This window comes from Eptesicus fuscus, chromosome 6 (genome assembly GCF_027574615.1).
Source record: "Eptesicus fuscus isolate TK198812 chromosome 6, DD_ASM_mEF_20220401, whole genome shotgun sequence".
NCBI lineage: Eukaryota > Metazoa > Chordata > Mammalia > Chiroptera > Vespertilionidae > Eptesicus > Eptesicus fuscus.
This window is the reverse complement of record NC_072478.1, coordinates 23838157-23853627: the sequence shown is the minus strand read 5'-3', so window position 1 is coordinate 23853627 and position 15471 is coordinate 23838157. Positions and strand designations below refer to the sequence as shown.

Sequence of the window (15471 nt, the reverse complement as noted above, 5' to 3'; positions counted from 1 at the left end):
GCAGTGTCCCCTCCCTCTCCTACCTACACTGGGCATAGCCAGGCTGACCAAGCACCAGCCTCAACCATCTGTGGACAGAGGCACAGCTAACCAGCAAAGGCATGCCCAGGCCTACCTGCTCTAGGAACCCAGGAGCTCCACTGTCCCTGCGGGAGCACTGGACACTGCCCAGCCAGGATGGACAGCAGTCCATAGGACCCATCTTCTCCCTGTTCCCCACGCCTTAGCTGACCCATCTCCCGCCGTCCATTTGAGAGCAATACCTTGACAAACAGTGTTCTGAGGGGTCCTTACCTAATGACCAGAAGTGGGGGAGCTCTGTGACATTCTCCGCCCTTGAGCCTGAGAATGTGGCGGCTTGCTGCACGCTTGTCAGTCCTGCTGCTCAGTCCTGCCTGAGCCCAGCAGCTGTGCTGGGAACAATGAGGTGCCCTCTGGGGGACCACTTGGATCTTCTGATTCCAGCCTTAGTCTTCTTTCCCCTGGAGGCTGTGGAATTGCTCCTTAAGGCATGTGTTTGCATAAATCCCATCAGGGAGGAGTCCCAGACATTTGGCTTAAGTGTCCATTCCTGGTTCTCCTCGAACCAGGTCAAGACCAGTTGGTCTTCTAAGAATGACACCAATGTCAGGGACCTCGTTAAAGAGCATTTCTTAGGGTCACCCAAGCCTGTGACTGCCAAGCCTCTTCCCAGCACAGCAGGGGAGGGCTGGTTGCTTCTCTGGGCTTTGCTTTTCCTGTCATCGTTGGGGACATCTGGGTAGCAGTCAGCTAGTTGTGAATGTCATCCTGCACTCGGAGCCCATCTCATTGTAACGTTGACATCCGCTGCAAAAGCTGCTCTCAGCGTGCTGCCGTGCCGCTGCTTGGCAAAGATCCATTGTCATCAGCTAATGGGTGAGTGGAGCTGAAGGCTGGGCCAGCCCAGACCAGGCTGCTTTAGGGACTGGAGCTTCTGCTCCTTGCTCTCCTGCCTCTCACTCTGCCCCCACCTGAGCAGCAGGCTTCTGGGTCAGCCTTCAGGACCCACAGCTTCGACCTTCCCTCCCTACTCCTCTGTTCCCACTCTATTTACCTGAGCCTCCACCTGACTGGATGCCTTCCTGTTTAGGTCAGTTCTACAGCAATGGAGGGCATTCTGGGAATGCTGGCAGTGGCGGCGGCGGGGGCGGTGGTGGCTCCTCCGGCTACGGCTCCTACTACCAAGGTGACAACTACAGCTCCCCAGTGCCCCCGAAACATGCTGGGAAGAAACAGCCACATGGGGGCCAGCAGAAACCCTCCTACGGCTCAGGCTACCAGCCCCACCCAGGCCAGCAGCAGTCCTACAACCAGAGCCAGTACAGCAACTATGGCCCCCCGCAGGGCAAGCAGAAAGGCTATAGTCACGGCCAAGGCAACTACTACTCCAACTCCTACAGCTCCCCCGGGGGCGGGGGCGGCTCCGACTACAGCTACGAGAGCAAATTCAGTGAGTTGGCATCCAGTCCCCCAGAAACTCAATACTGTCCCACCTCTGGCTGGGGACTGAAAAGTTGGAGGCATTGGCCTCAGGGTGGGCATTGGGACAAACTTGGAGGCAGAGGCCCCAGGCTAAAGCCCCTGTGGCTGTGGGTTGAGACTGGGGCACAAGGGTGGAGTCGGAGTCTGGGCTAGCCACTTCGAGGTGACCTGTGGAGAAAAGTTGCATCCAGCCCCTATAAGAGCGTGAGTTATTCTGTGCTCCATCTCTCCCTCCACCTCATGCACAGAACTGGTGGGCTGCACTGTGTCAATGGCCCCACGGGGGAAGGGTAGGAATACTGTGGTTTGTGATGGGACACCCAGTAGCAGGGCCGGGACTTGGCCTAGCTCTGCAATTCCTGGACTGCTGGGAAGCTTAGGTTGGAGGAGCAGGTGGGAAAGTAGGATGGAACTTGGCTTCAGAATGTGATCAGGACAATTCAGGGCATGGATTCCAGATAGCCCCAAGCAGTTTGGTGAGACTGACCTGTGCCAAATTTAAGCAGTCAAGACGGAAATTTGCACAGGTCCAGGGTCTTGGCCAAAAGTCTGCCGCATCCAGGGCTGCAGCACAACGCCCTTTAACCACACTGTCTTCTCTTCCCCCAGACTACAGTGGTAGCGGAGGCCGAAGCGGCGGGAACAGCTACGGTTCAGGCGGGTCGTCCTACAACCCAGGGTCACATGGGGGCTACGGAGGAGGTTCTGGGGGCGGCTCCTCGTACCAAGGCAAACAAGGTGGGCCTGGAGCAGCAGATGGTACAGCATGGGAGGGGGGGTCCCCGGGGGTCCCCAGAGCCACACAGGCAGAGGCTGTGAGGATGGGTGTGGCCTGGTTTGGGCAGATAGCCTGGGCAGGGCCACAGTGACAGGTGCCTCTTGGCTTCTCTGTGTGGCAGAACAGAAAGCGGGAGACGGGGTAGATGGGGCCCTATGCAAGCAGCGACAGGCATGCTTTTGGCTTTTGGTTTCTTGGCTTTTAGAACCAGAGATCCAGAAATTGCCATACCCTAAATTTTGCCACCTACATGAAGAAATGCTGGCAATACTGAGAGCCAAATAAGAGCCTGGTGCTTAGCCCCAGTTAGAGCTTCCACTGCTGACACCTCTGTGACTGGGCTGATCCCCACCCCCTTTTTCCTTCAGGAGGCTACTCATCACAATCGAACTACAACTCCCCGGGGTCCAGCCAGAATTACAGCGGCCCTCCCAGCTCTTACCAGTCATCACAGGGAGGCTACGGCAGGAACGCAGACCACAGCATGAACTACCAGTACAGATAAAGCCCTGAGGGTGAAGATTTGTACCTTCTGCACTTACCCCTCCTCGTTGTAAGATTCAGTTTTATGCATCACAGTTAACATGTCTGCGGCCCTTCTGGGTCCTCTTGCCCTACCCTGTCCACGTTGCTGTGTTGTGAGGTGCAGCTGGTCACTCTGTGACCCGTTCTGTGACCCATATTTAGCCGTGTTTGGGACTCCACGTCTTCAGTGGTTTGTTAGTTGCCATTACAACTTTGTCCGAGTAGAATTTTCTGAGTTCTTACAGTTCAGTATCCCTCTGTCTATTTACAATTGGTGTTAGTGTTAACTCAGTTTGTCTTGAAATAGTTACAGAAGGGATACCTCATCTGTTAATGCTTTTGTGAAGTGAGTTAAACGAGCTTTCTGTATTTTAATGCTTTAGTGTTTCAGTTTTATAAGTGAAGATTTTATTTTAAAAAACAGTGGGAAAGAGTGGGGTTTTTGTATGTCTGGATCATTCAGGCAGTACATTTGAATTCAGCTGAATGTAGACAAATAAAGAAAAGAAAAAAACTGCCGTCATAGGCCTGGATGTCTGACCCTCCAGGAGTGCGATGGACAGGTTCCTCCACTCTGTTTCCAGCACTGGAAAGTGGGGCACATGTGGCAGGATGGTCCCTGTTCACCAGAGGGTGTAGTGGCTACCTCCAGGCTTATAGACATCTTGACTGAGTTGGTCAGGGCCAGCAACCAGTTACCTGGAATCTTGTAGCCCCTATGTCCCAGCGAGCTCCACAGCCCCTAGTGTCTGCATAGCAGCCTAGTGGCCCATGCTCCCACAATTCAGCATGCTTTGTTTTATGCTCCATTAATTCTAGGTGTAGTATAAGTGCAATTTGAAGTCACCATGGATTAAGTTTGGTACATAGAACCTAATTTGAAAAAGCCTGGTTGAAATCTGGCTGAGGCACCCCCAGATGGGATCATCTGTGTTGGGGTGGCGCTTTGTGGCACCTCTACCGAGAATTTCACAGTGCACAGGTGGGCTTCTCTGTAGCACTGTTTCTCAATCGCAGGCTATTTTGTAGTGCTTGGGAGACATTGTCGCATAGTGGATAGAAGCCAGTGCTGCAGAACATCCTACACTTACACATCAGCAGTGTGGAGGTGGAGGAACCCTCCCCCAAGCAGCCCTTCTCAACTCGGGGTGGCCTGTCTGGGAAGAGCCCTGTGGGCAGACAAGGCCCGGACTGCCCTCTGCAGGGACTCCTGTCGACCTGCTGCCTCTTCACCCTCTCAGACCCAGGCACTGTTCACGGCCTAAGCTCTTTGTCCTCCCGGGCTTGTTAATCATGGGTACTGGGAGAAGTGTGAACCATTCTTGATGCAGGATCACTCAGCCGAGGCAGAAACTCCAGTGTGCCTTCAGAGGATGAAGACTTGTTTTCTTGGAGAGGTGAAAAAGATATTCTGCACTAAAAACGAAAACATTGGAAAACGTTTGCTCTCTGCTGCAGCAGAGGCGGTCCTAGATACCAAGTGGTCCAGGTCAGGGAGAGGGGCCCTGTGAAGTCCAGTCAAGAGGTGGCCAACAGTGTGAACATTGTGGTCAGCCTGAAGTGCCTTGGGATCCCTCAAGTATGTGTACGAGTGGAGAGAGGAGACAGACCTGAGGGTGGGTATTCACCCCAACTCCTCTCCCAGACATGTGCAGGGGCTGGGAAAAAGACCCATGCGACATCATTGGGACCCTGTGTTTGTGATGACAGGATACGGGCTTTGGACAGAGCCTGCATCACTCAGAAATCACCTGCCAAATGCCTTCAAACTCTGGACCTTTCTTTTTCTTTTTTCTTTTTTAAATATATTTTATTGATTTTTTTACAGAGAGGAAGGGAGAGGGATAGAGAGTTAGGAACATCGATGAGCCCTAACTGGTTTGGCTCAGTGGATAGAGCATTGGCCTGCGGACTGAAGGGTCCCAGGTTCGATTCCAGTCAAGGGCATGTTCCTTGGTTGCGGGCACATCCCCAGTAGGGGGTGTGCAGGAGGCAGCTGATCGATGGTTCTCTCTCATCAATGTTTCTAACTCTCTATCCCTCTCCCTTCCTCTCTGTAAAAAAATCAATAAAATATATTTAAAGAAAAAAAGAAACATTGATGAGAGAGAAACATGACCAGCTGCCTCCTGCACACCCCCTACTGGGGATGTGCCCGCAACCAAGGTACATGCCCTTGACCGGAATCGGACCTGGGACCCTTGAGTCGGAAGGCCGGCGCTCTATCCCAGGGGTCCTCAAACTTTTTAAACGGGGGGCCAGTTCACTGTCCCTCAGACCGTTGGAGGGCTGGACTATAGTTTAAAAAAAAAACTAGGAACAAATTCCTATGCACACTGCACATATCTTATTTTGAAGTAAAAAAAAAACAAAACGGCAAAAACACCCGCATGTGGCCTGCGGGCCGTAGTTTGAGGACGCCTGCTCTATCCACTGAGCCAGACTGATTAGGGCTGGACCTTTCTTGTTGACACAGGTCTCCTCACATCAGTGTCCCAAGCAGAGACCACTACCATATTCCAATGTATGAATATGAGTCTGCCTCAAATCTTCCTCTTACAAAAACAAAGACACAAATCATTGGAATTAGTGCCCACTCTAATCCAGGATGAGTTCATTTCAAGATCCTTATTTCTATCTACACAGACCCTATAAGTACGGTCACATTCACAGGCATCAGCGGTTAGGATGTGGACATACCTTTTGGGAGACACTGTTCAGCCCACTATAGAGTGAGGTGAAGGTTTCACCCACTGGGCTGCTGGCACAACCCTGGGAGTTTCAGCCACAGCCAGGATCACCATGGTCAGGTCTGGACAACACTGAGGCAGCAGCATATTTGCAGCACAGTGTATCTGTCCTGAGGGGACAGCTCATGAGCCCAGATCCCTTGGCACTTTAATACTACTTGGGGACCTCATTGGTACTGATGGCCTGGTGATGCATGAGGCCAACTGCAGTATCCCAGCCCTCAGGACCTGCTACTCCAGGAGGCGGGGCTCAGGAAGATGTAACCCACCTTGAGCATGAAGACCTTGTTGCTGGTGCATCACCCACTCAAAGCTGATGAAGGCCTTCCCAAGCCTGTTGCCCAGGAAGCCAGCCTAGAGAAGGGCCTCACTGAGCTGCTTCAACTCATCGGCCAGGGCCATAGTGGGCAACAGAGCTGGCCTATGGTGGAGATGCTTAGATCCATATACAGCTGGAGGAGTGTCATGCATCTTGCAGTCACCAGCAAAGATGACCAGGAACATGAGCAGGAAGGACCAGCGCCCACATGCTTACTCAGCAAGTTGATCAGATAGGGTGCTTGGTGAATAGGCCGGGGGCTGGGGGGTTGTCAGTGCTCTGGGACTGGACACAACACTCCAGAGGGCTCGGGAAAGGAGACCAAACCACATGGGAAAGCTGGACACAGGCATGGTGGGTCAACGTGTCTTATGAGGGAGGGGCAGGGCCTTTCCAGAAATTGGGACTGATAGCATGGGGATTGTTGGGGACTGGGGACTTAGGACTAAAGGGGACCTCTGAGCAGTAATAGGATCCAGATCCAGGATTTCCACCTCGAGATTGGCAGTCACTGGGCCTCATGTCCGTCTGGGCTAGGTTCCAGTCTGACCTGAAAGTTACCACCTAGCTGCCCTGCCCCTGAGGCCTGGCCCTGTGCAGCTGGGCTGTCAGCTGAGATTCAGTCTCCGGATGTGAGCCCCATGCTGACTGTGTGCCCTTTGCTGCAAGCCTTTTTGGCCCAGATGCTCATTCTAACCCATTTTGGAATAAATGGAAACTTCTTTGTTCATTGTGATTCACTCAACATGTATTTATTGGATGTTGGTTTATGTATCACTCCTGCACTGGATGCTGGAACTTTGGGAGCAGAGTTGGTCCCAGCCCTCATGGTGCTTCTAGGCACCAAGAGGACCCTGTTCCCTATGGGCAGGAAGGGTCAGGAAAGGCGTTTGTGTTTCAAGTGAGACGGGATGCTTGAACTGAGACCAGGGGGGTGTTGGGGAGGGAAAGAGAAAGGTATGCCATGCAGAGGCAACAAAATTTCAGTTGGGGGGTGGGAATAGACTTAAAGGAGCTGAACTCAGGTGGGTAACGCTTTTTGATTGCAAAAAGAAATGTTGCTGGGTCAGCCAGGGGCACCCAGTGCAATGCCTTGACAGCCAGCCAGAGGAATTCTAACCTTTATCCTGACAATAATTGGGAGCTATGGAAGGATTCTGACCTGGGAAGACCCCAGATTAAGTCAAGCTTCAGAACAGTCCTTTTGACTTGGGCAGAGAATACGTGTGTGGGAGAGGTGAGAATGAGGGCAACAGATCAGGAATGAGGCTTGAGTTCTGGAAATTCCAAGCTGTGAGGTTCAGGGGGATTTGGTTGGCAGAGTCCACTGGACTTGGTAAAGAAAGCTCACAGACCCAGGATAGGTTAAAACAATGTCCCAGACCAGCAGACTGGCCTGGCAAGGGGCATTGCCTTGCCTCAGGATATAAGGAAGGGAGGAGCCCAGGCTCACAGTTCTTCCCCTCACTGTGTGTGTGTGTGTGGGGGGGGGGGGGGGGGGAGGACACAAGCAGGAATGGCTAGGGTCAGCAAACTCATTAGTCAACAGAGCCAAATATCAACAGTACAACAATTGAAATTTCTTTTGAGAGCCAAATTTTTTAAACTTCTTCTAACGCCACTTCTTCAAAATAGACTCGGCCAGGCCGTGGTATTTTGTGGAAGAGCCACATTCAAGGGGCCAAAGAGCCGCATGTGGCTCGCGAGCCGCAGTTTGCCGACCACAGGGCTAGGGAGTGGCCATGAGGTCATTACCCAAAGGTTCCAAGTCCTGTCCATGGTCTTCCCATTGTCTCCCAAGAAGCTGACATGTAAATTCAGCCTCTTGGCAGCTGGGCTTGGGGAAGGGGAGGGACAAAAATAACAGTTGTGCCCCCGGATGGATAAACCTGGGACCCCTATTTCAATGTTAGAGGTATCTGAAAAGCCCACTTCAGAGTTCAGGGATTCCCCATTCCTTGCCCAGAAATCCAACTCCTGCACTTATGAGTCCTGAGACATCAAAGTACCGGCTTCTTAAGGCCAACCACCTAGTAACCAATTTGAGGGGCTCTTGTAAGAAATTGAGGGATCTGAGCGTCCCTGAATCTGGTTATGCATCTGTGATGATGCGCAGGCCTCCACTTGGGCGCAGAAACCGGCCTTAGCCCCACTTCTGCAAACAGCCCTTTCAAAACCACCCCTAGACCCGCCCGGTACACGCCACCCGCCCCTTCCAAACCCTATCAACAGCCCCAGCCCCAATCGAATCCTTTTACAGGCCCTGCCCAGTGACGCCCCCTCGCTTTATGTCATCACAAGCAATTCTAATAGGACCTTTCATAGGCCCCGCCCCTGCACGTTCCCATCTGGTGCTCACAGCGCGCCGCTTCTGTTTTTTTGAACTGTTTTCCTGAAATGTTGCAAATCAGTTACGGAACAGAACAGCGACCAAGGAAAACTCACTCTGGACTCCTTTTGACCGCAGGAGCTTTATGGACGAGCTGCAGCTTCCAAAAGGGCCATGAGTGTAGCTTCTATCTACACAGACCCTATAAGTACGGTCACATTCACAGGCATCAGCGGTTAGGACGTGGACATACCTTTTGGGAGACACTGGGCCATGAGTGTAGCTTCTAATAGGGCGCCTTCGCACGCTCCACCCCCATCTAGGCCGCTTCCCTGATCTCCAGGCAACGTTCAGGCGCTGTCCAGCGTGCTGAAGTCTCCTTCCCAGCACTTCCTCAAGGGGAGACCTCATGGCGCCCCTAGCCCTCCCTACTGAATGGCACAGAAACCTCAATGCCACTGAACCTCGGTTACACCCCACTTCCACACCCTACTTTACCTCTTGGTGATAGAAAGAGACCGCCTCGCTCCACATCCCACCCATCTAGCTCAGATGAAAGCCAAAGTTCTCAACACAACCAGAGGACCTGGGGGGCCTCTCTTTTGACCTCCAGCTCCTCATCTTCTCCTTCCCTCATTCCCTCCAGCCACACTGACCTACCCGATGCGCCACAAGCAATCCAGGCACATTCCCACCTCGGGAACTTTGCTCTCATTATTTCCACTGCATGAAATGCTCTCAGTTCCCATCATGGATCTTCTCTCATGTCCTTCAGGCCTTATCTCAAATGTCACCATTTCAGTGAGTCTGATCCTGACCATCCTATTTTTTATCTTAAGAAATTTTTAAAATAATTTTTTATTGCCATAGCTGGTTTGCTTACTGGTTAAAGCATCCTGGGTTCAATTCTAGTTAAGGTAAATATATAAAAATAAATATGATCCCACTTCTAGGAATATATCCCAAGAAACTAGAAACACGAATCAGAAAGGATATACACACCCCTATGTTCATAGCAACACAATTCACCATTGCTAAGATTTGGAAACAGCCTAAGTGCCCATCAGCAGATGAGTGGATTAAAAAACTGTTACATCTACACAATGGAATACTACGCTGCAGTAAAAAAGAAGTTCTTACCATTTGCAACAACATGGATGGAGCTGGAGAGCATTATGCTAAGTGAAATAAGCCAGGCAGAGAAAGATAAATATTGCATGCTCTCACTCATTTATGGAAAATAATGAACAACATAAACTGATGAACAAAAACAGATCCAGAGACAGAATGTCAAACCTAAGGGAAGGTTAAGGGGGAGAGATCAACCAAAGGACTTGTATGCATGCATATAAGTCTAACCAATGGACACAGACAACAGGGTGGTAAGGGCATGAATGGGAGGGTTGAGGGGGGAGTAATGGGGGAATAAGGACACATGTAATACCTTAATAAAGAAATTTTAAAAAATCATTTTTTATTGATTTCAGAGAGGGAGGGAGAGAGAGATAGAAACATCAATGATGAGAGCGAATCATTGATTAGCTGCCTCCTGCACACCCCCTACTGGGGATTGAGCCCCAAACTCAGGCATGTGCCCTGACCGGGAATTGGTTCATAGGTCGATGTTTAACCACTGAGCCATGCTGGCCAGGCCAACCCTATTTAAATTCACCTTCCAACTCCTTCTCTCCCTGCTCTCTATTCTTCAGCATTCTTCACCACCTAAGATATGATATGCATTAATAATTTTTTTGTTTGTCACTCTTGGGCATGGATAATATATATATACTAGGGGCCCAGTGCATGAATTCATGCACCTTGAAAGGAACTGTGGGCCACAAGACTGTGGTAAGCACAGGGGCGGGTCTCAGCCCATCCTCTGCACCCCTGCCCAGCCCCTCCTGCCACAGCCCCCAGTCCCCTGTCTGTCAGCAGCCCTGCTCCTGCTGCTGCCGCTCCCAGGTGCTGATGGCGCTGGCCCCACTTGCCTCGCTGATGGCGCAGAGCGATTGGGGCCGGCACCAGCAGTGGGCACAAGCGGGCCGGCGCCATCAGCAGGTGCAAGTGGCAGCTGCTGCCCTGATTACCCCTCAGGAGCAGGGGGAGGGGGAGAAACCCTCTGGGGCGAATGGGCCAGCAGCTGCCTCTTGCACCCACTGATGGCACCGAGTGATCAAAACCGACAGTGGTGCAAGCTGCGGCTCCGGCACCGGCTGCGGGTGCAAATGCTGGGCGGGACTGTGGCACAGGAGCAAAGAATTTTTAGTAACTACCAAAGGCTTGCCCTGATGACAGCAACCGGCACCCTGCCTTGGTCTGGAGCCCCCACTCACCTGCTCCACATCCTGCCACGGCCTACACCCACCATGTTCTGCACACGCCCCCTGGTGGTCAGCACATATAGTGACCAGTTGTTCAGTTGTTCCTGTTGTTTGGTCTATTTGCATATTAGCCTTTTATTATATAGGATAATTTTTATTTCTGAACCATGACTTCCTGGTTCATAGGTTGATGCTCAACCACTGAGCAATACCAACTGGGTCAGAGCATGAATTTTTGCTTGTTCACGGCTACGCTGCCAGCAGTGAGGACAGTGTCTGACACAGAGTGAGTGCTCCATGATATTTATTGCATATATATTCATGCATATATTTGGGCATTTACTGTGTGCCAAGCCGTACTTACTTCATAATGACCCCTCTGCCCCTCCTTTCTTAAACCTCATCCAAGGATATTTTTCCATTGATTTATAGAGGGAGTGGAAGGGAGGGGGAAAGACAGAGAGAATCATCAATGAGAGAGACACATCAATTGGTCGCTTCCCACACGTTCCCCAACCAGGGCTAAGGATGGAGCCTGCAATCAAGGTACATGACCTTGACTGGAATTGAAACCGAGACCCTTCAGTCTGCAGAGCAATACTATATCTACTGAGCAAAACTGGCCAGGCCTCTGTCTCCATTTAAAGATTAAGAAACAAACTCAAGTGGCAATCACCAGACTAAAGTCCCCTGATTTCTAAGTGTCAGACCCTGAATCCTCCCTCTCAGGTTGTCCTGGCTGTATCCTTTGCACCCCTTCTCTGTTCTACAATCCCTAATACTGCCTTCTCCCACAGAAAAAAAGAAGTTGTATAAGAGGGTGAGTTCAAAGGGCTCACACAGGACTAGATTTCAATTCCTGTTCCTTGATTATTGGCCATGTGACCATGAGCAAGCCAGTAAATGACTCTGCCTCATTTTCTTTATTCATAAAATGGGGATGAAAATAATACCCACCTCATTGTACTGAGGTCAAATGATGCAATGATAGGGTAGAGCTTACCAGACACCTGCACATACTGGCACCTGCTCCATTAGTGTTGGCTGTTAATCATCATCGTATTATTATTATTATTTGTATGAACTAAAACTAACTTTTGAAAATTAGGAGAATGAGACCAAAAAAGCATTAGGAAGACAGGCTTTCAAGAAGATAGGAGTGGCCCTGGCCAGTGTGGCTCAGTTAGTTGGGCTTTGTCCCATGCACAAAAGATTGTCCGTTTGATGGGTTTCGGGCTCCATCCCTGGTAGGGGATGTCCAAGAGGCAGCTATCTCACATCAATGTTTCTCTCATTCCCTCTCTCTCTCTAAAAATCTTTAAAAAAAAAAAATCAATATTATATATATAAATATATATATTTTAAATTTAAAATATATTTTATTGATTTTTTACAGAGAGGAAGGGAGAGGGATAGAGAGCTAGAAACATCGATGACAGAGAAACATTGATCAGCTGCCTCCTGCACACCCCCCACAGGGGATGTGCCTGCAACCAAGGTTCATGCCCTTGACCGGAATCGAACCTGGGACCTTTCAGTCCGAAGGCTGATGCTCTATCCACTGAGCCAAATCGGTTTCGGCTAAAATATATTTTTTAAAAAGGTGGGAATGAAGAATAGATGCCAAACTTCACTGGGAACCCAAACCTCACTGGGAATAAGAGAAATTCACATTAAGAATTACATGGAGCCCTGGCTGGTTTGGCTCAGTGGATAGAGCGTTGGCCTTCGGACTGAAGGGTCTCAGGTTCAGTTCCGTCCAAGGGCACATTCCTAGGTTGCAGGCTTGATTCCCAGTGTGGAGTGTGCAGGAGGCAGCCAATCAATGATTCTCTTTCCTCACTGATGTTTCTCTGTCTCTGTCTCTCTCCCTCTCCCTACCTCTCTGAAATCAATAAAAATCTATTTAAAAAAATATTTTGCTGAAAAATACTTTAAATAAATCTATTTATTTGAAGTTGAATAATAAGCCGAGGCCAGTTTGGCTCAGTGGATAGAGTGTCGGCCTGCGGGCTCAAGGGTCCCAGGTTCGATTCCGGTCAAGGGCATGTACCTTGGTTGCGGGCACATCCCCAGTAGGGAGTGTGCAAGAGACAGCTGATCGATGTTTCTCTCTCATCGATGTTTCTAACTCTCTATCCCTCACTGTAAAAAATCAATGAAATATATTTTTAAAAAATAAAGTTGAATAATAAGTAAAGCTTATTAAACTCCTGTGTGTGTGTTTTTGTTTTTTTTTAATTTTGACTTTTAGAGAGAGAAAGGGAGAGGGATAGCAAGAAACATCAATGAGAAAGAGGAAAATCATCAATCTGCTGCCTTCTGCAGTTCCCTACTGAAGATTGAGCCCAGAACTCGGGCCTGTGCCCTAACCAGGAATTGAACCAGAGATCTCTTGCTTCCTGGGTCGACACCCAACCACTGAGCTACACTGGCTAGGCTAAACTCCTGTTTTCAAATTTTTCTTTGTTTTTGACTTTTTTGTTAGTGTACATGTTTTTATTCATATATATATATATTACTGTAGTAAGATATATAAAATGTAAATGTCATCTTCTAATCTTTTTTCATATTACTGAGAGATTTCTCTCTCCTCCATTTTTATTGAAATACTAGTGGCCTGGTGCATGGATTCGTGCACATTGAAAGGAAATTAATTAGAAGGTGGCTGGTGGGGTGGGACTGGGTGAGATGGGCCGGACAAGCCCTGGAGCCAACTTCTCGGCAGTCCATCCCTGGCTGGCCACACCTGGGACGGCACTGGGGCTCAAAAGTCGTCTGCAGAGTGAGTGGGGTCCTTCTGGCAGGTGGGGTCCCTCAGCTTTGCCTGTGGTGATTGGGCCGAAACAGGCTCTCTGACATTCCCCGAGGGGTTCTGGATTGCGAGAGGGTAGTTCTCAGGTGATGACCCACAGAATCGGGCTCCCTCCTCTCTTGTTCTGGATATGTCACCTGAGAACCGCAGCTGCGAAGTCACTGCAGCTTGGCAGTTCCTGCATTGAGCGTCTGCCCCCTGGTGGTCATTGCACATCATAGCTACTGGTTGTATGGTTGGTTGGACAGTCGCTTAGGCTTTTATATATATAGACTAGAGGCCTGGTGCACAAAATTCGTGCACTCAGGGGAGGGTGTTCCCTTAGCCCGGCCTGTGCCCTCTCGCAGTCTGGGAGCCCTCAGGGGATGTCCGAATGACGGCTTAGGCCCTCTCAATTAGATATTCTTAGCGCTTCCGTGAAGGTGGAAGAGGCTCCCGTCACCACTGTGCTCACCAGTCGTAAAGTCGTTAGCCTGGCTTCTAACTGAGTGGCGCTCCCCCTGTGGGAGCGCACTGGTCACCAGGGGGCAGCTCCTGCATTGAGCATTTGACTCCTGGTGGTCAGTGTGCATCATAGCAACCAGTTGTTCTGCCCTTTGGTCGATTTGCATGTTAGCCTTTTATTATATAGGATAATTGACAGGTAACATTGTATTAGTTTTAGGTATACAACATAATGATTTGATATGTGCGTACACTGCAAATGTATTTTGCATTTTCAATGGGAAATAACATAAAAAAGTATTAATAGGCGCCCTGGCTGGGTGGCTCAGTTGTCCCATGCACCAGAGGTTTTCGGATTGGATTCCTGGCCATGGTATATACCTAAGTTGTGGGTTCAATTCCAGATGGAGGCAAGCACGGGAAGCAACTGATAGATGTTTCTCTTCTCTCTCATCTCTCTCTCCCCCTTCTTCTCTCTAAAATTCAATATACATATCCTCAGGTAACAATTAAAATAAATAAAGTCTCTGGAAATAGTCCTAAGGCCATATAGCCAGTAAGGAAACATCTATTCAAGAAAATTTGGTCAGAACAGTGAGTATCGGTGGTATTTAATATCATCTACCTCCCTTCTACCAGTTCAGTGAGAGGGAAAATCCGCTCCAGACTGGTGCAATAGTGTTTGCTCTCCCCAGCAATCGGAGGGCTATCTTCTCAGGAGGGGCAGCAAGCCAGCATGTCTCATCGTGTGCTCAGCTATGTATGAGGCTAAATTGCAGGTAAGTGCAGCACTTCAAAGAGAGAAGAACAGAATTTTCCAAAATTATGGAAAGACTCCAGTAATCAGATACAAGAATTTTAGGGAATCCAAGACAGGATAAATTAAAAGAAATCCACAATTAGACATAGCCTGTGAAATTGCAAACTGACAAAAAATAAAAAAAGAAATGACTTTTTAAAGACACTAGAAAAACAAAAACAGATAACAAGAAATAGCACTCAGATTGAGATTTTACTTTTTTTTAAAAAAATATATTTTATTGATTTTTTACAGAGAGGAAGAGATAGGGATAGAGAGTTAGAAACATAGATCAGCTGCCTCTTGCACACCCCCTACTGGGGATGTGCCTGCAACCAAGGTACATGCCCTTGACCGGAATCGAACCTGGGACCCTTGAGTCCGCAGGCCGACGCTCTATCCACTGAGCCAAACCGGTTTCGGCATAGATTTTACTTTTTTAAAATATATTTTTATTGATTTCAGAGAAGAAGGGAGAGGGAGAGATAGAAACATCAATGATGAGAGAAAATAATTGATTGGCTGCCTCCTGCATGCCCCCTATTGGGGATCGAACCCAGGACCCTTCAGGCCACAGGCTGAAGCTCTATCCACTGAGCCAAACCAGCTCGGGTGAGATTTTACTTCATACACACACACACACACACACACACACACACACACACATAAATGTGTATATATATATATATATATATATATATATATATATTGATTTCAGAGAGGAAAGGAGAGGGAGAGAGGGATAGAAACATCAATGATGAGAGAGAATCAATCACTAATCGGCTGCCTCCTGCACGCCCCACATGGGATTAAACCCGCAACCCAGGCATGTGCCCTGACTGGGAATCGAACCATGACTTCCAGGTTCATAGGTCAACACTCAACCAC

The 15471-nt window shown here is 49.3% G+C and overlaps 1 protein-coding gene and 1 non-coding gene across 5 annotated transcripts in view; one reads left to right on the top strand and one right to left on the bottom strand.

Annotated features, from left to right (window-relative positions):
- The window catches only part of ILF3 (interleukin enhancer binding factor 3), a 33043-nt gene extending 30161 nt beyond the window's left edge, over positions 1-2882 (top strand). The window contains exons 18-20 of one of the 4 annotated variants that reach the window (XM_054717436.1): positions 1112-1207; positions 2113-2241; positions 2650-2882. In XM_054717436.1, coding sequence (XP_054573411.1) covers positions 1112-1207; positions 2113-2241; positions 2650-2786 — 362 coding nt within the window. In that variant the 3' untranslated portion in view covers positions 2787-2882. Of the gene's footprint in view, positions 1-1111; positions 1472-2112; positions 2242-2649 lie in introns of all 4 variants that reach the window. The other 3 variants (XM_008158049.3, XM_028134705.2, XM_028134707.2) reach the window with 3 other exon arrangements.
- Positions 2883-8257: 5375 nt separating this feature from the next.
- Positions 8258-8381, bottom strand: LOC114228496 (small nucleolar RNA SNORA16B/SNORA16A family). Its single transcript, XR_003614648.1, has one exon. It is a non-coding gene; the product is annotated as a small nucleolar RNA SNORA16B/SNORA16A family (small nucleolar RNA).
- Positions 8382-15471: the final 7090 nt, after the last annotated feature.